The sequence below is a fragment of the Centroberyx gerrardi genome, chromosome 14, assembly GCF_048128805.1.
Source record: "Centroberyx gerrardi isolate f3 chromosome 14, fCenGer3.hap1.cur.20231027, whole genome shotgun sequence".
In the NCBI taxonomy this organism is placed as follows: Eukaryota; Metazoa; Chordata; class Actinopteri; order Beryciformes; family Berycidae; genus Centroberyx; species Centroberyx gerrardi.
Window position 1 is genome coordinate 22,160,554 of NC_136010.1, and position 24,364 is coordinate 22,184,917.

Consider the following 24,364-nt stretch of genomic DNA (forward strand, 5'->3'; position numbering starts at 1 on the left):
TCTCTCTCTCCCTCTCTCTCTCTCTCACACACACACACGCACACACGCACACACCTACACACACACACACACACACACACACACATTGGGGATCCTTCTTCGACGTATTTTTGAGGTAGCCTATTACCTCCCTGATAATTTCTAACACAGAGAAAATGAGAAGTTGCAATCGGTGAGACTATAGTTTCACTTCACCATGGCAACTCAAAGAGAGCGCTTGGTAGGCCGGGTGGCCTAGTTTATTTTTTCCCCATTTTTTCCCATGGCACTTTTTCCTTCGAGAGGGCTGTGCGGAAAACAACCACACGGAGGCGACATACACACAGATAATTCATCATGAACTGGACAAAGTGATTCTACCTGTTACACCAGTAAAAATTATCTCCCATAACAAGGAAATTAATGCCTGACTCTATCAATTTCGATTTATTGGCTTGCACTCAGTAAATATAAAAGCAAAAGATTCACTGAATCAACCCTTAGAAGACAGAGAATGCACCATCAACAGCCACGTAGCGGAGCTAAAGTTATGGTTGAAATGTACATGTTAATGTGCAGGGGGACATGTTATCCTCCATTCAGGTTAGGCAATTTATAAAATAACGGCGTTTGTACTATAAACCACTTTTGGACCAAAGCGACTCCCCAGCTTTTTTCCTCATCCAAACCGTCTGACGCCTGTTGCTGGTACTTGCAGTCTTTGTGTTTCTCACCAGAGTATCTCTGATAGGAAATGATACAGTTATAGAAATACATTTCCCAGCGTGCCCCGGCCCGCACCTCCTCCCTCCACTCCCTCCGCCTTCCCTCCCACTCTACTGGGCCGCGAGGAAGTCGCAAGATGGCTGATGTCGCTTGGAAGTATGTTCCCCTCCGCAACATGAAGCCGTGAGTGTGGAAGAAAGCGAGGGAGGCACCATCGGGCTTTTATTTTTATTTTCTTTTAGTTACTTTTCTTTTATTTCGTCAAACATCCATCTCATTCCGCGTCGTGTCCGCCCCGGACTTGTCTTCGAGAGTTGACGCGTCAAATCACGCCGGGGACCCTGCCAGCAGCTAACACCAGCTAGCCACACAGTTAGCAAATACTACAGCTAGCCACTCAGTCAGGCACACAGCTCGCTAGTTTGGCTTTTTAATTGATATTCCGACACCACCAAGCTAAAAAGCTACCACTACATATGTGCTGAAATTCGGCTGAGATAGTGTAATATCAATATCAAATATTTCAACTGTCATATAGAAATAACGATCTTGCTAGCTGTTCGATTTAACATCATGTCCGCGAACTGGCCAGCCAGTCTGTAACGTTAGGTTGCTAACTAATGCGCAGTATTGCATCTCATGTGCACCACTCAGTAGGATTATTATTTTGTAGGCATTGCTCTGTAACATCCACCAGCTAGCTGCATCATCGTTATCAGTAGCCAACTACATTTCTTGGTTTATTTGGGAAGCCAGTTTTCTAAAAGCCAAGTTATGGGGGCAGGCAATTTGGTAAACTTTTTCAAGCTGTAGCTAGCTACACTGGCCTTGCTGGCACCTCACCAAAAATCTACAGGGATGGACACTAAACTCAACACTCACGACCAAATTTGAAGGATTGACATTAGGTTCCTTGGAATAAGTAGCTGTCAAATATAATATTTGTAAGGCGGTGCATGGTCGATCAATTACCGTGTCTGGGTGACAGATAAGTTGTTTTGCAAGGTTAACTAGACTCCAGTCAGTCACTACATCAGAGACCAGTTAGCTTGCCAACAGTGCATAGCTAGCTACAGTCTCGCCCCACATAACATTACAAACACGGCGTACAGAACGTATCCCGAGCCCGCTCCCGGCCAGACACACAGGCTCAACAACACCGTCATGGGAGTACAGGGTTTCCAAGAGTATCTAGAGAAGCGGTGTCCCGGGGCTGCAGTCCCGGTGGACCTCCTGAAGCTTGCCCGTACCGCGGGCCGCCAGCCCCCTCACCACCATCACCCACACCACCACCCACATCACCCCGGGCCCATGCCTCCCCCGCCCCCGCCTGCCAGGATCCTCATCGACGCGGACTCCGGCCTGCAGCGGCTCTACGGCGGCTACCAGACGGACTGGGTGTGCGGGGGCGAGTGGAACGCCATGCTGGGCTACCTGGCCGCCCTCTCACAAGCCTGTCTGTACCAGGGTGGCCTGGAGCTGGTCGTGGTTTTCAACGGCACCCTGGGGAAGGAGCGCTGGCCCGAGTGGGCGCGGCGAGCTCAGGGCCAGCGACAGACGGCGCAGCTCATAGTCAACCACGTCGGCAGCAAGGCCACCCCGCCTCCCCGGGCATGGTTCCTGCCCCCGGCCTGCCTCAGCCACTGCGTCCGCCTCGCCATGTTCCGCTTCCGAGTGCGGGTGAGTTATTAAATTGTGGTCATTAAGCACGCCGTTCATCTAACATGAATCAAATGCTGCTGCACGTCCATGTAATAGCTTACATCAATCAGTGTTTTGGTTTTTGTTTTTTTTTAGCTTCCTACGAGTTTGTCACCAAGTGCAACTAGGTGCTTGACCAGTGAAACGAATCAGTCTGGCATTTTCCTATCAGTTGCTACTTTCCCAAACTGTCATATAGGCATTCGTTGTATCTAGCCGGCAGAGCAAAGATTCCTGTTTTAACTGTGCACTGGTCCGATGTTAGCTGATGCATGTAGCTGCTCTTTTATGCGTTTGTTCGGTTGTGCATCTCTCTCTGCTCCCATGGATTTATTTGGGATGGGCTACTGGGAGGAGAGATGGTGGCAAGGCTCCAGTGCAGTGTTTTTTATGTGGAACAGCGGCTACTGGCTAACCCAGTCTGTGCATCCTTATGGGAGAAGGGTTAGAAACGTGTATTGTACACCATGGCCTAGCCTATATATTACATAACATGAACTCAATGAACCTTTACACATTGTTAACAACTGCTGAGTAGTTGAACTATTAATAGACCGCCTGTGCATGGCTGTAGTGCATTTGTAATGACTTATTTTATGCATTCCAGATGGTCAGGTGGTTTGCGATAGAGATTATTCAGATTAAATAATATACATTTAATTTTGTCTGTTATTTTGAGCATTTGATCCATTGACAGAACATTTACTTGGGCATCAAAGGTAATAGGGTAAGGTGGAGGAATGAACAAATCCAGTTTTAACCATCTACAGCAAGCATCTCACAATAGGGCAAGGACTAGTTAAGCATGAACTTGGTGCCTTTGAAAAAGGAAAATGACTCATAACCTCATGCTTAAGACCAATCATAAATGGAACCATTAAATGCCTAGGTTGCCTCCCATCAACCATACCTACCTGTCTCTTTTTGTCTGTTTGGATCTACCTATCCACCCACTCACATACTAATATAAAAGAAAACATTCTCACAATATATCCAAAGAGGATACTTGTTTATGATTATATGAAGACAAAAGTCCCGCCCAGATCCCAGTACAAGGCACTCCTTTATGCTCCTTGTGTTTGTATAGCCACATTACTCACTGAGTTCCTCTGTGTACTTGCTTTTCTTACCTGTATTCCAAGAAACGGTCTTGTCTTATTCCTGCAGTGTGATTTATCTCACCTCTGTCTGAGTTACACCTTTACTAAATGCCTTGCTGTTCCTCTCTATGCTGCCTCTCAGCTCTTGTTTTGGGTGGCTTGCTCAGGTTTACATGAGTCCGTCAGTATTGAATTGTTGAATATTATCGCCGTTTACATCATTAATTCCTATTAGTTTTTTAGTGGCAAGGTACACAACATAAATATTAGGCACCCCAAATTGATAGTTTGGAAATGTCCTGGTCACAAAACAGAGGCCACATAATGAGCTTGCCTTCCTTGGCCCATATTGGAAGAACTTTGATTACAAGTTCATTAAATAGATTTTTAATGAAGTAACTAAATGTAATTATTTAGTTTTGACGTTGATTAACATTGACATTGATTAACATCATAACATTTGGGCAGAATTTGGGCAGGCTCTCCTGGGCTCGCTCCATGGCACAACTATGTGTATCGGCCCACTAGTTGGGAACTGCTGGCCAATGTTACAGAAGTCCAACTGTTACAATGCTTTCTGAATGCTAGCAGTCATGTTGCACTACCTGACCTTTTATCTGCATTGCCATTAGTTGTGCAGTGATTGGTGGAACACAGACAATTTTACATTCACATTAGAGATTTTTCCATTGACCCTCATGCATTGAAACCATACAATGGTTTATGAATTAGTTTCATGATCCACAAGGTTATGGAACTTCTTGGTGCTTTTTTACCATACAAAGTCTCATGAGTGTTGGCACCATTGTAGGTCTGATGATCTCTACTTTCAAAAAGTGTAGTGCTAGAATAGAGCGCCTAGCTTGGTGGCTGGTCAGTGTCACAGCCTATCATTCGATCTTTGGCAGATTCTAAGGAAGTTATGAATATTCTTCCTAGGTCTTTCCAACATTGTGAACTGATACAGAAACAACTACTTTATGTCATCAGCTAATACCCAAATCTAACACAAAATACAAAAATACAGCACAAACCAGGCTCCTAACGGGATGGAGACTTTGAAATTTCAAAGGAAAAGAGACATTTTCCGAACTCCATCCAAAGTTTGTTTTCGATTCGATTCCATCCCTCCCACCGAAGCATGACACCTCACTAGAAAGCAATAAGTGTCTACTCCTTTTTAGCAGTTGATGCTCACAAGCTTCACCAGTCTCTCAAAATGGAGTGAGAGAGGCTGGGGCCGAGTCCAGGAACTGCCTTAGAACGTAAATACGTTAAGAGGTTTTCATGGAACAGCAGCGTATAGCAGCTCACAGCTTCTCCTCCCTCCATCCACAGGTTGTTCAGACTTTGGAGGACCACCACCAGGAGGTGCTGTCTCTCTACAGGGACTTTGGCTTCGCCGGCCTGATCGCTCAGGACTCTGAGTTTGCCCTCTGTAACGTACCCGCCTACTTCTCCTCGCACGCGCTCAAACTGAGCTGGAACGGCAAGAACCTGACCACACACCAGTACCTGCTGTCTGAGGCCGCCAGGCAGCTTGGGCTCAAGACACAGCACCTGCCCTGCTTCGCTGCTCTGCTGGGTAAGGAGACACACACTCACAAATACCTTAACGTGCACACACTCACACAATCAAACATGTATCCTACATTTCTCTCCATCTCTCTCTCACTCAGACGCACACACCCCCACTTATGAGGTTTCTTTTTGTCGCTCCTCTTTGTCCGTTGTCCCTCTTTATTGACACAACAAACATTTGAACATTTTGTTTTGTAGGGAACCATATTCTGCCTGATGAAGACCTGGCTGCCTTCCACTGGAGTCTGCTGGGACCAGAACACCCACTAGCTTCTCTCAAGGTATACTTCCCAACCCAAGCCCACTGCAAACCTTAGCCTACTGTAGCATGCCTCAGTAATCTTTTTTTATCAGTGTGTCCTGAATAACAGGGAAATTGAAAGACTGAGTAATGGAAAACATGTAAAAGGTGCAGTGTTTCCTCTGTGTTCATTTAGCAGTGGTGCGCCACCACAGCAAGGAAATTACCACCACTGCTAGAGAAAATGTGAATTTAAAATTAGCATTGTAATTTAGCCTTACTATCATCTACAAGTAAAATGATTATAGTCCAAATGATTTAGAAGTAATTATTGTGTTATGATTAAAAACATTTTTAGCACTACAACCTCAACTTGAAACATAACTGCATACAATTACAGGGGAAATGTTGAGGTGGAAATGTATTAAAAACTAGATAATGAATGAATAATGAAAATGTAGATGGAAATGTAGAAAGTGACAATTTTTCTCTCAAAATTCACCAAACATTAGCATATGGAGTTTTTTTTCCAAAAGTCTTTCCAGGGTCTTCCTGGTACTGAAGTACTAATTATTTCCCCACACTGGTTTACATCCATAAAATGTTAGGGATTTGCAGAAGTTCATTCTCTCATGGTCGGCTATGAAATTCTTAAATTTGGCTTTCTGAAACCTGTTGGTTGCTGTTGAGATGTTCCAGCTGTTGTGAAGCTGTGGTACGTTACACTGAACAAGTTCAATTTGAAGTTTTCCCACATTTGGGAATTTGTGTGGCTTTGATAATGACATAATTGCTACCAAAAGCAGCTACTGGAGGACTGGAGTACAAAACAAGTGTGGGGTTTTTTTTGTTTGTTTTTTGTTTTTAAAATTACACCATAACCCAAGCCAAATTGATCCCCAGGAATGAATATTTATTCAGTTTTGATGACCCATCCCTTTAAAATGTACTTGCGTGTTACAGCATATCCGTGCTAGCCATATTCTTCTGAAATGGCCTCACTGCATGCAAACCGCAATGATGAGAGATTTTTGAGACTCAGCTGATAATTTAATCAGTAATGGCCTGGAAACAGGAGAGAGAGAATCTTGTCTTTACTCTCATGTCTAATCAGGCCTGACAAAGGAATTATAGGTCTGAATCCGCTTGTCAGAGAGGAGCAAAATCTGATGTAGTTTGTTTTGAGGGGCTACCTGAAATGAATGCAACTCTCTGGAGATTAGCTCTCAAATTTGTCTCTGAGAGATCATTCAAAATGTGTTTTTGAATCTAAATCATAGCCCTCTTGAGACCCTAAACAGCATTCTAAAATACACTTATAATTTTATGATATAGAATTGTTTTTTCAAAGGTCTAGTGTAAAGATTAAATGACCCACATGTGGTAATATGTCAAAATATAACGTTTTTTGCAAATTTCATCACTACATTCTTGGTGGAACAATATTAATATCTGGGAAAGGCCATCGACCAGTAACATTAGTGGCCCAGTATATTGGTTAATTTGTCAATGCTCCCTAATTTTCTTGCCTTCTCACCCTTCATTGTGGCAACCCTGATGCTTTCTTTTTCAGAGGTAGATGCCTCCTACCCTGCATTTGTAACCGTGGGCTTATTTACTGACCGTCCAGTAACACCTATATCTACTTCTAGTGCTGTGGAGTTGTTTGCTTTAGTTTGTTTGCATACTGATATCATAGCAGTGAGTTGCTAAAAAACTAAGTAATAAGATAAAGTGATTTAAAAACACACAAGATAATCTTCATATGGCCGTCTCCCAGTGTTATTTACTCCACACCCAACCCAATATATAGCAACTAACATCAAACCCTTTGTACCGTTGCTGTGGCAGGTGCGAGCCCATCAGTTGGTGCTGCCGCCCTGCGAGGTGGTGATCAAGGCCGTCTCAGAGTACGTCTCCTCCATCAAAGACCTGGGAAACCTTGACGCCATCGCCAGAGATGTCTTCAAACAGTCACAGGTAGCTCACATGTACACACACACACACACGCTATCTTTCCATCCAAATGTCAAGCGAATTTTATGTGAAGTTTTGAAATGTTGTAGAAAATTAAGCACGAATTTGGTGTGTTTCCATCAGCTGGGTCAAATCAAATGAGTAGGCTTTGTCGGAAAACATATCCACGAGAAAAATGCGATGGAAACAGATATTTCTTCTACCTGAAGTTATACCCGCGTTATTATTCGGGGAAAAAAAGCCATGATTGACATTTCTGTGCGTCAGCCACTGTGTTTCTTCAAATCGATTCATATCATTGTGGATGGCCACAAGATAAAAATGCCCATTCTGTTTGCAACATAGGACTTTGATTTCACTAACTAGTCGTTTCATTTACTACACATTAGAGGTCTGCAACCCGACCCGAACCCGACGGGACCCGAGACTGTAACGTGCTTGGTCGTGTCTTAGCTTACATTAGCTTTGTGCTTGTTAGCTTTAGGGAAGTAGGCTAACGTTACTCCCATGGATGTATTAAACTGGATAGCATGACAGAGCGAGACGACGTCAGTATTGGGTAGACTGGGAGTAGTTGGTAGTAGCCTACTCAACCTGTTGCTGTAACTCAGTCTCAGTAAAAAACAAGGAGCGCCACCCAGTGACTTAATCTGTTACTGCAACCAAACAATGTTCCAAAAGCATAGTAGGCATATTTGCGACTGTTACAACTGTATGTCGGGCTTGGGCTCGGTTGTTTTTTTTTCATGCGTGGAAAAAAGCACAATGTTTTATGCTCCTCGCTTTCTCCTGAAGCTCTGTGTCACACAGGCTGCTGGGCACACACAGCCCCCCTGCATCTCTCTCTCTCTCTCTCTCCCTCTCTCTCTTTCTCTCTCTCTCTCTCTCTCTCCCAATTCAAAGGGGCTTTATTGGCATGGGAAACATACTTTTACATTGCCAAAGCAAGTGTGAAATAAAAAAAAAATGTACGTACAATATACTAGAATAAAGAAATGTGTAACCAGAGCTGTGTAACATTGCAACATTGCAATCAAATATATAAATAGGAGTAGGTAAAATGAACTTAAAAAACTTTTTTTATTGGGGACCCACTCAATTCCCTGGGACCCACTCAAATTACCACCTGTGGGTCCCGGGGACTCACTACAATGAAAACCTATTTACATCACTGCACCTCAAGTCAGCGAAACTGAGGAAACTTATAAAGATTTGCCATTTCCATTCAGCCTGTCTAATTTGCTACTTGGATACTGGGAAGGAAACCCAGTGACAGACACAGAAACATTTGCACACACTAACGCAGAAACAGACGCATGCATTCCCCAGCTGGGCATTACCACATTCTCACACACCTAACCCCAGCATTTTAAATAGTCCACATATTGCTGTGTTCTCCCTGCAGTCTCGTATGGAGGACAAGGTGGAGCGTTTTAAGAAAGCTGTGGAATATTTCTCAGCTGCCTCCAAACCACGCCCGCTCAACATGGGGCCCTCCTCTTTCATTCGTGAGTAGCAAACCTTTTCGCTCTGTTAGGAAGCAGAACCAAACAGCTAGCCCAGTTTACATGTTTTGATGTCTTCATGATTGTCTTACTAAATACTCATGCATTGTTCCTAACATGCTTTTCTTTTATTCGCATACTTTTGTTTGTCTTTGCATGCCCAGTACCTGGGTTTGGACCCAGTCCATTCGGGGGACCACCTGGCCACATGGGACCGATGCAGCCTGGAAAGAATCAGGTAGATTCCTTCTCTTGCTAATCTTTCACTTTCTGCCTTTTATGTGTATGTAATTGTACTCTGCTCTACATGAATCTACATGTAGCAGATTGGATTAAGTTTTTGCTCTTTGAAATCCCTTTGTGGCATGTGCCCATTTAAGAGAAAAGGGGCTTAGGGAGGAGGGTGCAGTCCTTTCCATCCCAAATCCTCCTACCAACCTTGACTGGATGCTTCTAGTAGATGTGAAATAAACTAGGACAGCATTAGTTCCTGTCCCTGAGACATCCTCTTCCCTTCTCCTCCCCCCTCCTCCCTGGCTCCTTTTACACTTCTCTCCTTTCCTATCTGCTCCCGTCCTTCTTTTCTTCTGTGTCCTATCCCCTTTCTCTCCCTCCCCCCTCCCCTCCCCTCCCTTGTCCCTCCTCCCCCCCTGTCCTCCCCTCTCCTCTATCCGATCACAGTTCCCTCCTCCCCAGGTTCCGGGGCTAAAGCCACCCTATCAAAATGCTCCATATGGACCTGGCTCCGCCCTTCTGTTCCAGAACCCACCGCCACCAATGCAAGACTGCAACGATTCGCTGACGGGCAAAATGGGCTTCTCTGATTGGTCAGCTCCATACGATTCCACTCAGGGGGGAAATCGATTACCCAATCACCACGCCAGCACTCAGTCTGGTCCCTCTCCCTCTCCTTCCTCGTCCTCCGATGGAGATGAACCCAACGACAGCAACGCAAAGTAAGAATGCAGAAAGTAAGGCCTTGTTCACACTGTTGCGCTTTTTTCAAACTGAAGGCGCCTTTTTTATATTAAAGTCAATGGGAACTTTGTGAGGCGGACATAAAGTGGAGGCTTTGAGAAAAAGTGCTGCGCCTGGCTTCTTTTTGTTAGTACTTTCTCAGGTTGAGAAAAGTTCCGCTTTTTTATAGGTGACCACATGTTTGGATCACTTTTTTCATGAGCCAAACTATCACAAGGAAGAAGGAGTTTCATAGTACATAGGCAACTGACAGTTTACGTCAACAACCGGAATGAAAATGGAGAAAGTACCGCCAGAAAAGTTGGTAGTAATTGGATATACCAGTCTCCCACTGCCCACCACTTCACTTCCTATGGAAGCAAAGTAATTTTTCACTTTTGAGATGATGCTAGTCACCTAAAATCACTTAACATAGTGTGAAGTGTTAGCATGGAGCACCGGCGCAAACCGTGTTCTAGGGACACATGGGTGATTTGTATTGAGTTCTCATCTCTTAACAAGTACGTTGACCCATTAATCACCAAAGTACTCTTTGCTGGTAAAAGGAGCCATGGAAACAAAGTGTGCATCGCGTTTTTTATCAGCACAAAAAGTGCTTTTCTGGAGAATAGTGTGAACACACACAAAATCCATGAATAATGCCAGGCCAGACCTATCTTAAACTTTATTTAGGAAATGTAGCCATCAAGTCACTCAAGATGACTTACCCGTCCTTACCCTTCCTCTCTCTCAGCCATTTGACGGACAAGCCCTCCCGGTGGGAGGATCCTGCTGCAAGGGGGGGCTCGGCCTCTGGAGACGGTTCCCATGGCAATGGGAGCGGGTCAAACATTCCGTCACTGCTGTCTATGGCGACGCGAAGTCACATGGACATAACCACACCCCCTCTGCCTCAGGTCTGTGTGTGTGAGAGAGAGAGTGTACATGTTTGTATAGTGCGTATTTTCAAAACAATTTACCAAAAAATGCGCTCAACCCTCAGTTATTTATGTGGGTGCTGAATCCTCAAAAAATATGTAACAAAATACTCCAGGACAGCACTCCAATTAATTAATTTATATGTATTTATATATAGTGCATATTTTACAATTTCCCATTTGGCAGATATCATATTTTCAAACCAGATAATCAAAATACAGTTTGAATGTATAAACTGTTGTGGGTTGGTTTTGAAAATGTACAACTAGTCCCCCCGTTGGTGTCCATGGTTTTCAGGTCAGTGCCGAGGTGCTTCGTGTGGCCGAACACAGACACCGCAGAGGACTGATGTACCCCCAGATTTACCACATATTGACCAAGGTACACAACCACGTCTCAATACCTGGTGTTAAGGGAAAGTTAAGCTTTAAGAGGCTTGTTCTTTAATAGCACATTCAAAGCATTCAACCTCACTTCATCCATCTTCTTCCTTCTCATGTCTGTGTTCACCTTCAGAATTAATTTTCAATTGTTCAGGAAGCGTGACTGCTAGATTGATTATGAACTGCGCCCGCAGGCCGTTTCTGTAAAAAGAGAATGCCTTCTAAGTCAACTTGCCTAGTTAAATAAGGGTTATAAAAATGGAGATATAGATTATATATCAACCTTGTCAAAGCCCCACTCTTATTAATCCATGTTCTTCCTTTTCATTTCTCTCCCTACTTCCCTCCCTCCACTCCCTCGACCCCCCCCAGGGAGAGATGAAGATGCCAGTGTGTATAGAGGATGAGTGTAACTCTGAGCTGCCTCCTGCCTCGCTGCTGTTCCGTGCTGCCAGACAGTATGCCTACGGCGTCCTCTTCAGCCTAGCCGAAACACACCGCCGCCTGGAGAGGCTCGCCCTGCGCAAGAGGGGACCCCTGGAGCGTAGGTCATGGGAATGAGAAAGACGGAGGAGGAGGGGAGGACGGGAGACAGAGCGATACAGGATTGTTGTAATTATGTATAGCCTACATATACCTTGTTGCACATCTGTTCTCAGAGTTGTGTCTCAGGACCCAACTGAGGTACTTGAGGGAAGCTCACCAGAGAAATGAAAACCTGTATAATTTTCGTTATCATTATACCTACTTGGGCTTTTAGACAACCAGTAAAACATGATTCTTTACTGGACTATCTTCCTAGTGAAATCCTAGTTGTCAGCTATCCTCTTTGTTCATATCTATTTGTTCTCTTTGTTGTTATTTCTCTGTTCCCTTCAGTAATGGGAAGTGGATACTCAAAGCGGTTATATCTTGTGGCGAGTCAGCAGGTTGGTTAGTGACGGCCACCTAATAGTCAAAAGGTTGCTGCTTGGATCTCCAGTGTCAGCAGTGCCGAAGAGTTCCCGTGAGCATGAGAACTAAATATCTATGTATAGTTTGGAGTAGCCAGCGAGGAGAGAGTGTGTCATAACTGCATGGTCACAGGTTCAAAGCCCACAACAAGACATTCAGCCCCTACCTGCTCTCTCATTGTAAGCTGCTTTTGATAAATACGCCGGCTACATGCCTAAAATGTAAAATGACAACACTAATGTACCAACCTGCTCCAAAAACTGCACTTAAAATTTACAGACATTATCTAAAATACTTGGGCACTACCACCATTACATCTCTTCTTGAAAACCAAACTATAATAACACATTTCCTCTTGCCTCTGTGTCACAGTTCCTCCAGTGATTGTCAAAGAGTGGAGCAGCGGCAAGGCCAAATCAGCCCTGACCCCGGAGCTGGTTCCTGCCCTTTGTTTCCGGGAGTGGACCTGCCCCAACCTGCGGCGGCTGTGGTTGGGCCGGGCCAGCGAGGACCGCTCCAGGAGAACCAGGGCCTTCCTGGCCTGCCTGCGCTCCGACTGCCCCGCCCTGCTCAACCCAGCACAGGTCCCACAACATCTGCTGCTCATGTGCTGCGTGCTCAGGTATGATAACACTCTCAACCACCTGGAAAGCACTGGCACTGTTGTAATATTTTGTTACTTTCAAAGTGTCTGATAATTGTGTGAATGTGTGTTACATTGAATTTGATTGCATGTGTGAATAGTGTTTTTTCATTTGTATACAGTGCTATGGCATGTATGTCCAAATGTTTTTTTTTGTTCGGTTTTCTTTTTAGTGTAATGGCTGTATTGATTTCTTTTTTGAATTCTGATTGGCTGGGAGGCTATTTCATGCCCAGCCTAAACGATTGACTGAGCAGGTTCAGTTTTTTTCACAAATGGAATAGTGCCTTTTATTGCCTTTTATGCCTTTTATTTTAGTCACGTAGTCAAGTTTATACATAGTCAAGAAGTCCTTGGCTCTTTTGTCCCTCCCATTAGTATGGTGAAATATCCAGACAATGGACTTTTCTCCCTTTCATGTTTATCTGCTGATGCATTGGCTTTAAATACTGTGCACCTTAAATTCAGTTTTGGTTAGGACACTGGTGCGTGAAGATTGAATTGGAAACTAACCGTTGGGAAATTAATTGGATAAAAACATAATAAAATATACTTTACAAATTCTGAAATGCTTTAAACTATAAGAAATCCCTGAATGAATCCAATTGCAGCACTCATTGCATTAAAACTTGCTGCAAACACTTCTTATGGCCATGTCTGCATCACATACCAGTTGGATGCTCGTGGAATGTTGTCTTTTCCTATTCTGTTGTCCGCTTGGCGCCCTGACGGTCACGTGATGTGCTGCTGATGACTTCTATAACGTTTGGAAAGCCCACAGTACAATGGAAACTGTGCTTGGTCATGCATCTTCGCAGGTCAGGATATAGATGTATAGATGTAGATATATTGTTTGGTGCGTCATTACCATTAAGAACTGCCAGGACGCAGGAGACAGAGATTCCCACAGTATATCTGGACACACTGTCCGACTCAGCACCTGTTGCCAGGATTTAAAGGCATGTTACCTGGAGTGACCCAGGAGGGATGTTGGCTGTGTGGCGTCTCTTTGCAAATCATCTTCATTCAAAAGCCGGCATAGCTCAGTGATAGAGGCTCTATGTGTAAACGCTGGATTAGGGCTGGGCGATTAATCAAATTTTATTTTCGATTACGATTTTGGCTTCCCACGATTATGAAAACAAGAAAATCGAGATAAAACGATTTTTATGCCTTATTCCGTTTAGCAATGTTGCTCTCGTTTTGTCTTGTGTTGTAAATCCAGCGCACCCCTTTCCTCCGCAACGGTGCGCTCCGCTCCGCCCCTCCTCCAAAGCCCAAACATGCTGTGGTATAGTTTCAGCTGGAGTCGGTAACAGAGAGCCGGCCGGCGCGTTTCTCCGTTTATTTTTAAACCTTCCTTGGTAGAAGATGAGAGAAAGAGAGCCGTTGGTCGACAGGAAAGGTAAAAAAAAAAAAATCATTGGTGTGGAAACACTGTATAGACCCACGGTGCGTGTTCAATTGCACTGAAGCACTACGGCATGGTTAAATTACCTAATTCCACTAACGTTACTTAAATACCACGAGGTAACGTTAAAGTCACCTACCGTTTAAGTCTGTATGGCAGCGAAGACAAGTTACTGTCTACAAATCCCCATTACTGACTGTGGTATGTTAAGTTTCACTTTTGTTTTCACACCGCGAGACCCCAAATTACAGACGTGATGTGATGCGACATCAGTCAGTCAGGTGCCTCTGTTACCTGACTAAGTGACTGACTGAAAGAATATAGAGATATAGTTTACCAATATGTTGAATATTTTGCAGTAGGTTGTGACAGTGCACTACAACATAGTCGGTGTTATTTATTTTTTATATATTATTTATTTTAGTTATTTATTTATCTCATTTTTTTTACTTTTATTTATTTATTTATTTGCATTTATTTCTTTGTTTTTCAGTTCAATTATATTTAAAGTTCAAAGAAATCCAATGGGTTTTTTTTAAAAGTTCAATAAATGCATGATGTTCCCAAAGTCAATGAGTAATCGTGTTAAATAATCGTGATCTCAATATCAATCAAAATAATCGTGATTATGATTTTTGCCATAATCGTGCAGCCCTACGCTGGATGCACAGGGCATCTGTTAGACCCGGCACATTTAAATGATTTCTTGGCACCTACCGATACTGCTGGTACTGCCGTCTCTTGATGATTCCTTAAAAATTCAGTTGCCTTGTGTATGAAGCTGTGTATGAGTTTGTCTAAGTGTGTATAAGTGTGGGAATAAGGCGAGAGAGGAGATGCGTAAAAGCGCATTCCAAGTGTTCAGTGAAGCATTTAATGGACTGAGATTGTTGTGATTATTTTATCTTTCATTTAGTTTTAATGTTAGGCTACTGGTTATTGCTTCAAGTTTTGTTTTGTGAAACAGTTTACAGCATATTTAATGTCTTTGGTTTTTTATTTTTTACATCAGGACATTGATGTAACTAGACATGTTGCAGGGTTTTAGTTGTATAAAGAAAAGTCAGAATCAGCTTATCGTAATCTGACTGTGGACATGTCTTGATTTTACACATGCGTAAAAACTGACTTAAGCACCACTGCATGGCGCTTAAATCAAAGTCTGAATTGGCCCATAAGTGTCTGGAAACATTTGTTGTTCCTCTGCCACCATTGGAGTGTACTTGTGGTTGGATGGGATGCGTGTGGCTCATTTAAGTTAAGTTCTACCTCATTTTGTCCTGCCTCTGTGGTGCAGTTGTCCTCCCCAAAAAGACTGTTAGTCTCTGCGCTGCTCTCCAGAATTCATGCCAGCTTCCTCCAGTTCAGTGACCCTGTTAAACAAATCAGCGTCGACCCAACTGATGGTGCCACCTACACCACCGATCAAATCATTAGCCATAATTATTTTTGAAAAACAATCAGTGTATTTTTGGCAGGACTTTTATTTGACTGAAGTTAATGGATGATTTTAGTAAGTTTAGTGCATTTTCCATTCTTGACAAAAAATACTTGAATGTCAAGTCTATTTCAATGTCCATTTCAAGTAATCAAGTATCCGACTACTCATGACCATCCCTGTTGCTGAACAAGTATTATGAACATCCCTACACTGAATACAGTGAATACACTGAACTTTTATCCATACATAAATATTACAGTTAATGTTACCTGCCTGCCTTGTCCTTGCAACTTCATTTGATTTAGTGACAAAATATTACACACAAGGCTTAACAGGAAATATGTAATAACGTAATCAATACACTCTGTTATAGATACCCTTTGCACAGCGGTGCTTTTCTCAGGTGCTGGTGAAAGCGGGATTAATAATCCATACAATGTTGAAAGTATTCTACAGCACACTAAATCAGTTTTAAAAGCAACATTTTTTGTATGTGTGGTTTGTCTTAATTGCCTTTTACTTGGCTCTCTGTCCTTGCAGTTGCTATATTGCACTGTGTTGAGCACCGTTTGCTGCCTTTTCATGTCTTTTCATTCTCTCTTTGTTGCTATATAAATAAAGATTTACTTACTTACTAAAATTATTTAGACCTCTTCTGTTACTTTCATGTCTTTTAATATTTTTTTAAAGCAAAAATCTGCTATGCTGTTACCAATGCTGCTACAAACTATGCCAGTGCTACTGCACTGGAACCAGTGTCTGAAATTAACTTTTTGGCTCACCTGACAAGTGCTGCTAAACTAAAAAAAGATTACCTGCCAAGAATAACTTCTACCAGCCAAAATAATGAATATGCAGTTTTCATGGAAAATTCACCCTACCTGTTTTCAAGGCTATTTCATGTATAGAATCATCCGCTGTATGACACATTCAATAAAGAAACGAGAAGATTTAGAGTTTTAGTTTAAACCTTGCTCACTAACTTAAACAATGGCTCTTTGTCTGTATTTTATTTTTTTTTCTTGTTGGCATCCTCACACCTCCTCTGTGTTTTCACATGGGAAGTTTCAACTTAACGTGAGGCCTAGTTAACCATCCAGGCAACGGAGAAACAGGAGGTGCTACCGCTATGTGTAGAGCTAGTGAAACAGGCAGCCAATCAGGAGCCTGTTTGACGTGGAGACATTGTTTCGCTTTGATTTAATTGGCGGTCAGAGAGAGTGTATGGGGCTCAGCAGGCAAAATACCCAAGCCTGAGACATTCAAGTATTCAAATATACTTAACTGAGACATTCAAGTATTACCATCTCTTAACTGAATATTCCACAAAAAACTATTTTTATTTGCATTTGTTGGGTGTTAATTTCAGGCACTGACTGGAACAATTCTTCAAATGTATACTTGTAATTTGTTTCTTTAAGTCTGTCATACAGTATGTCTTCTCTGCATTATATGTGATGGCCTTTGTCCTGCACCTAGTTTGTTAATCCCGTATTGTGTAGCTGTCCTGTAATGTGTCTGCACCTATTGCCCGGGTCAAATTCCTTGTAACCCTTTGTACAAATTGAAGTGATTCTAAATCTCATCAGTTCAGTTCATTGGAGCAAACTTAACAATACACTATTGACCTTAAAGTTCTGTGTTCCTGCTCTAAAGTTCTGTGTGTTTTTCCTTCCCTCCCAGGTATATGATGCAGTGGCCTGGCGGGAGGATCCTCCAGAGACATGAGCTAGATGCCTTCCTGGCCCAGGCCGTTTCCAACCAGCTCTATGAACCTGACCAACTACAGGAGCTCAAGGTAAACTCCTCACTCCTTCATAATAGGATGATCCGTTTTTTCCAGGATACACACAATTCCCATTTCATTCCTAATGGAAAATACCAGTCTCCCTGTTTATTCCTGCTTTTTTGTGCTCCTGATCATGTCCCTGAGGGCTTTATAGCAGTGCAAAGAGTGGGTTCCTTAAGCCTTTCCAAGTCCTCTAAGTGCAAGTTAGGCTTAGTGAAATACTGTTTGATAGTGGGCCAATAAAAACTAAATTTGACTTAATTATTTTGCCATAGCCTGCAAAATCAGTTTGGGGTCACAAGAAAAACAGTTTTTCCTTTTGTACCAGCAATAATGTTGCCGGAGTAGGTGGCATATTTGTCAAATGGTGGATGTCTCATTTTGGATTGAAGCTTGTCGGTTGTATTCAGTAATAGTTTGTGTGAGTGTTGTTTGGTCTCATCACTTGGAGGGAAAGAGGAATGTAAACAACCTTTGCTTTCATTTTATTGTCCCCCACGATGTCTGTTCATTCATTCATTCATTCGTCCATGACACTTAATATCTTAGACGCCACTTATAGGACTTTGACAAAACATGGGCTGGCATTTTTTAAATTGCACTGATTGGCCCAAGGGAGGAGCCAACATCACAACAAGGTCACATATTTGTTACTGTTTGGCCCAGATGGGGTGTGCATCATTCGTGGGGGATGACATGCTTACTGTTTTTTGGGGACATATTCTCACTGTGTGTGGCATCCAGCTGGCTCAGCAGGCCACATACCATTTACTCAGGGCCTCATGACTAGGGATGTAACGGTATACCGTTTTAAGGTATACCGCAGTATCAAGCAACCACGGTTCTGAACCGTAAGCCTTTCCCTGTAATACCGTGCCCACGGTATAAAGGACCCTTGTCTAAACGTTCTCGTATTAGGTCATAAGGAGGAATATTTTTATGTAAATGTTACAATGCTAATGCATGAGAGTTTCAGTTAAATACACACAGACACACACACGCACAGGCACGCACACACGTTTCAGTTCAATAAAGCAATATTTTTCTTCAAAGCAAAATACTTGTTTGTTTGTTTTTTTGATGGGCCGTAGTATGTTTAATTAAAAGGGGGGAAAAATTAATACAGTGAAATACCAAATACCGTGGTATTTTGGTAGATACCGTACCATACTGTGAAATTTCATACCGTTACATCCCTACTCATGACTCATAACCTCTGCTGCTCTGTCACTCCTTCTAGCCTTGCCATCTTTTCTGCTACTCATCTTTGTAAACCATCTACAATATAGAAATGCTGTCATCTTTAATGTGTGTGTTGGCTGTCAGGTGGAGAAGGTGGATGCCCGCGGTGTGCAGCTGGCTTCTCTCTTCATGGCCGGCGTCGACACGGCGCTGTTTGTCAATGATGTGTGTGGCCAGCCGTTGCCGTGGGAACACTGCTGCCCCTGGGGCTTCTTCGACGGCAAACTGTTCCAGAGTAAACTGGCCCGGGCCGCCCGCGACAGGGCCGCCCTGCTGGACATGTGTGAGGGGCAGGTATGGACCTCTCTCTATGTGTGCCTGTGTGTGTATGTGTGCACTTGTAATCCTGTGAGCACGGGGCAGTGTGTGAGGGATGTTTAACTTGACTTACAAGTCCAGAAAACGACTTGTTAGGGATACAAGCCAATGAACTGCTCACTAGTAATACCAACAGAGTGTGTGTGTGTATACTAGGGCTTGTAACCCTGTTTTTGCCTCATCTCTTTTTTGTGTCATCTCTGAACCATTCTCTCTCCTGTAGTTAGTTTTTGTAAACTTTTATTTAGCCAGGCTAGTTAACTAAACACATTCTTTTTACAGCAGAAGCCTGGTGGAGTAGTTTCATTCACACACTGTCACCCGGGAGCTGCCCAGTACTACCACAGTACTGTTGGCAGCTAGGAGTTCAGTGCCTTGCTCAGTGGCACTTCTACAATAGTTGCTGAGGGAGGAGAGGGTGTTGCTTATTTACTTTCCCCACCCATATGTTCCCAGCCTGTCTGGGGTTTTCACATCAGTAACTCTGGTTACAAGCCTGCTTCTCGAACCTTCAGTCTGCTACTGTGTGTGTATGTGTGTAACCTGTAGTGCTGAAACGATTTGTTGAATAGTCAACTAAACAAGCAAAACATTAAGCACTAAGCAAACATTTGCTGGTTACAGTTTCACAAATTTGATTTACTTGCTTTTCTCGGTTTCATATACTTTGGGTTCTTTTTGGCTGCTGGTCAGACAAGTAAACAATTTTAAGACATCACTTTGGGCTCTGGTAACTTGTGATGAGCATTTGTTACTATCTTTGACATTTTATAGACTAAATGATTAATCAATTAATCGAAAAAATAACCGATAGATGAATTGATAATGAAAGTAATCGTTAGTTGCAGCCCTGGTAACCTGTCTGTGTGCTCTGCAGGAGGAGCTGGTGTCCAGGGTGGAGAAGATGCGCCAGGCGATCCTCGAGGGCATCAACCTGTCCCGCCCTCCTCCTCCTCCCCCTCCCCTCCCACCTCCTGCCTTCTTGCCCCCCGCCATGGTGCCCCCCTTCTACCCCATGCCTCCCCTCTACCCACCTCGCCCCATGGGCAACATGCCCCCTCATCATCACCCGCATCATCCACATCACCCCGCCCAGCACAGGCCCAGAGCCTTCCCAGGTACAGAGATGCATTCTTTCACTTACAGACATAGTTTCTTAGTCTATATTCATCAAGCCTCTTCACTTTTCTGTCGACAATCACCTCTTTCCTCCCCCTCAGGTCTTCAGTCCATCCCCCCTCAGGGAGGGAAATTGGAGATAGCTGGCATGGTTGTTGGCCAGTGGGCTGGGAACAAACCGATCCGTGGGAGAGGGGGGTTCAACATGCAGGTGGTGTCAGTGGGAGCAGGGAAAGGGTAAGTAAGATGATGATCTTTCAATTAGTAAAGCCAAGGTTATCTTTTGCCGCTGTATTTTAGGGGAAGAACTTAGTTACTATAGAGGTCAGACGAGCCACTCCTGTTAGGTTTCAGAAGTATTCTGTTCGTGCTCATGGCCTCTGGAGATGATTAGCATCACCACAAGAATTTTGCCACGCAAACCACTGGCTCTCCAGGATTGTAAAATAGTTGGATATATTATCATTGTGACCATCACTTATAGGGGTTTCAACCCAAAATAATGACTCAAAACAGACGCTGAAACCCTAATTACCGCTGGTTATTGCACTAATATTTACATCTGTTTTCTGTTTTACATCTTGGAGAACTAGTGGTCTCTCTATCAGACAGTAACATTCTTGTGGCTAGTGTTAATTATTGCCAGAGCCTATGAGCTTAGAGAAACTATTTCTAAAACGGAAGGAGGCAGGATCCTGACAATGATCGTGTCCTACATCTATCTCTCTCTGTTTCTCCATCACAGGAGGGGTAAAGAGATTCCAGCAAAAGTAAGGGGAGGGAAAAAGGCAACTGCCAACAGAACACAGGTATGACACAAGAGAGCAATGGCCCAATCTTTTATACAAGGCTGTGTAGTCTTGCAATGTTTGTTTTCAAAGTAGTTTTTTTAACAAAGTGAAATCACCACAAAAGATCACAGCTGTAAATGTCCTCTGTCACATCTTGAACTCCTCCTGGCGTTCCATTAAATCCTCTGCCCTCCATCCCTCTCTCGCCGTCCCGCTCCAGACGTCGTCATTCCCCCCATCCAGCAGTCCCCCAAAGCCCTCAGAGGAGGCGTGCTCTACCCCAGAGGTCGCGACTCAGCAGCTGAACGGCAGCTCAGCAGCCTCCGCCATCGGCCAGCCCTTGGACCTGGCCCCCCTGGCCCAGCCAATCCCGTGTGCCTTAGCCAGCAGAGACAACCAATCAGAGGGGGTGGAAGTGGAGGCCCCCTGTTGCCTTGACGACTGCCCGTCAGACGGAGCGCTACAGAAGGAGGAGTGACGGCATCCGCCCAGGATGCACTGCTCTGAGAGAGTGATCTGTGTTCGACTGCCTTTCCCTGTTTTTGTAGCCCTGCCTGCTAGCTGCGCGCCTCATCACATGGACCAGGAAGTGAAGGGGGGAGGGTTCCACCACAAGCTCCTCCCCCTCCTCTGCTGCTCCGTGTGATTGGCCAGAACAGTTAGCCGTTACTCCCTTTTTAGTTTTCTCATGTGGTTTTACATTCTTTTATGAAGAGAGGTTTTCTCCATGAGTCTGTAAGCGCCCCCCCAAAAAATCCCAATTGCCTCCCTCCCTCACTCAGAGTAAGATGAGCTTGAAGCTCCCCCCCCCCCCCTATACAGCCCACAACTTAAATGAACCCCATAGTAAGTATGGGTCTGCACGGTTTGAGTTTCTTTTTTTCTGTGTTTTTAATGGTCCCACTGTTCGAATCTCTGCACACAGATGTTCTAAGCTCACGGTTACGGTGACAGATTGGATGTGGTTTCCATGGTTACAGCATCTAAGCTTGGTCATCATGGTTGGTTGCTAGGTGTTAATGTGGTGTGTTGCCATAGCTATCTCGTGTAAGGTGTGCCTTACATGAACCAGAGAGTTCAGAGTTTGACTCTGAATATGTGGCCAAGGAAGATTCGGATACTGGGAAAAGATTTTAATGGAACAGACTAATGTGCTAATTTTCTGTGCAGTGTCCCGTGTTGCCCGTACTGTGCAGGTTAGCCACACTGCTAAACACACAGAGTGTTAGCATACTTGCTAGCAACATACCCCTATATAGATTGATTGGTTATCTATCACTGGAGCACTTCTGCACCACCATGGTATTAGCGTGCTAACTTACCTTGACCTATGTAGCATAGCTTAGTGCTTAGCTGTGCTAAGAAACCCCATGAATTTATGCACCTTAAGCCCTAAAGTATGCAAGGTCTTACCCTCCCCCCCTAAAAAAGTGCATTAATATATCTTCCCAACCCCCTTGCCCCTTCTTCCAAAAGCTTTGATTGTATATCCCAACAAAGAGCACTTATTTAAATGTAATGAATTAGAGCAAACCCCTAAACAGTCGAATTGACAGTCTGAGGGGTGCCCCCTGCACCTGACTAAATCATTATGACTTTTAGAACTACATTTTAAGGTAGAGATCTATTTGAGAGACGTCAGAATGTGAACAGAGTGGTTTCAGACAAAGAAGCACTTTGTTTTAAAAACGTTAAAACCACACTGGACAGTCCTCTACCAGGTGAAAAAGAAATGAAAAACTCTGAGGCACCTTCTGGAGTTAAGGCCAAAAAGAAAGAATAATGCTGCCCAGTCAAAAGATGGAAATGAATGGTGAGGGTTAGGGTAACTGCTAGTAGGCAGGGTTCCCTTCAGATTGGCCTCACATTCATACGAGAATTTTGCAATTAATCTGTAATGACTCCCGATTCTCCACGTAAAGGATTACTGGGAATCGTTTCAGATTTGGATAAAGTAATTCCCAAAGTGTATTTTAACAAGGCCAGCCGGTCGAGCTGGCCAGTGATAAGAAAGGGGTGTGGCGTCGAAGCCTCAAAGATCCCCCCCTCCGCGGGTGATTGAGTAACCGTTGTCACGGTGATAGCCCAACACCAAAAGCTCTTGCCCAGCAGAGCTCTAGTCTGTCACTTTAGACCAACAGGAAGCACTCCCCCCCCCCCCCCCCCCCACCCCACCCCCCCTTAAGTGCCTCAGCCAGTCAAGGCAGAGGTTTTAGGGGTTGGAACACATGTCACATGACAGGGGAGAGGGAGGCCTCATGGCGGCCTTAAGTGTTCCGCTCACAAGCTGAGACTTCTAAGATTCTGAATTCTTTTATTAGAGCACTTATGTTTGTAGAGGATGAGATGTGTCCCCCAAAGTAGGTTTCATCTGGCAAAGGAAATACAAGTATTTACTTCTTATCAATCGTTGGTAGCACAGCTGCAAATTTAAAAGCAGTAGACGGATAGATACTGCCTGAGAGATGCTGGCCATAAACATTGTCTTTTCTAGAAACTTGATATCTGAGAGAGGTTGAAATGAGCTCATGACATTAAAAAGAAAGGCAAGTCAACAAGAAGCACCTTATTTTCTTACTATGTTGATGACTTATGCTCTATATCGTGTGCCACAAAATCGACATGGAAAAAGCTCTTATGAAATGCCGTTTTGAAGGAAAAAACCCTGACTATATGTAAGTGTTAATGTAGTCGCGTCAGACATCCCCTCCGTTAACGAACTTCAACCATTACAGTGAAACGCTGTCAGTTGACCCAGCGATGAGCGTAGGCCTACGCTCATCACAGGGCTGGGCCTCGCCGCTGTCTCTTAAACCAACACCAAATGAAATCAAAGGTTTGGAATTATTAGCTGTTATTGGTAGGGATTAAGCATACGATACAGGATGCTGTAGGTGTTTTTAGGTTAAGAGTAGGTAACAGCGTCGGACTCTACACAGGACTGTAATACACGGACACCAAGACTAGGCTAGAGAATATAGCACCACTGGCCGAAATACTAAGTCTAGAATTACTAGGAGTCATATACTTAACTGCTTTCAACTTTTGACATTAGTACAAGTATGTGTATCGCAACAGTACATTGTTAGAAGATGGCTTTTCTGCGGCGAGCCAGAGTGTGATCTGGTTTACGATGCCCTCTCTTGATTCGCTCGCCAGATAACAGAATTATAAACACACACACACACAAGCACGCACACATACATATTATACATACGTACACAGATACACATACAAACAACAGACACATATTCAGTTGCATTTGTTACCAGCAGCATTCTCTCTGCTTTTGTGCTGAAGTGATTTTGTGCAGTTTCAGTTCCCAGTGGAGTGGTTGTCGGTTCATCAGAGATCATTTGGTAACACATTCTACTGACTATAAAATCCCACATTCAAGTTTGCATGGACAGATAAGAATACATAGAGGTGTCAGGTAGACACAAAATCATAATCATCTATACACAAAACAGTACATACACAGACACACACACACATGGATACATAGATGTTATACCCTGAGTTACACACTAGCTAGTATGGAAAAAAAAAGTCAACACAATACATGAT

General features: G+C 43.7%; 1 protein-coding gene across 3 annotated transcripts; it reads left to right on the plus strand.

The window, feature by feature from the left end:
* Positions 1 to 835: 835 nt before the first annotated feature.
* On the plus strand, positions 836 to 22,944 carry fam120c (family with sequence similarity 120 member C). Of its 3 annotated transcripts, none has more exons than XM_071915492.2 (17): positions 836 to 2,385; positions 4,845 to 5,091; positions 5,286 to 5,368; positions 7,180 to 7,308; positions 8,711 to 8,813; positions 8,975 to 9,048; positions 9,492 to 9,766; positions 10,522 to 10,684; positions 11,004 to 11,087; positions 11,462 to 11,633; positions 12,416 to 12,665; positions 17,222 to 17,336; positions 18,654 to 18,863; positions 19,765 to 20,005; positions 20,108 to 20,243; positions 20,752 to 20,815; positions 21,018 to 22,944. In XM_071915492.2, the coding sequence occupies exons 1-17, from the start codon at positions 1,870 to 1,872 to the stop codon at positions 21,273 to 21,275; spliced, it is 3,120 nt and encodes a 1,039-aa protein (XP_071771593.1). In that variant the 5' UTR covers positions 836 to 1,869; the 3' UTR covers positions 21,276 to 22,944. The 3 variants fall into 3 exon arrangements, with proteins under 3 accessions (XP_071771593.1, XP_071771594.1, XP_071771595.1); XM_071915493.2 differs by having other exon boundaries at positions 9,573 to 9,766; XM_071915494.1 differs by lacking the exons at positions 20,752 to 20,815; positions 21,018 to 22,944 and having other exon boundaries at positions 20,108 to 20,247.
* Positions 22,945 to 24,364: the final 1,420 nt, after the last annotated feature.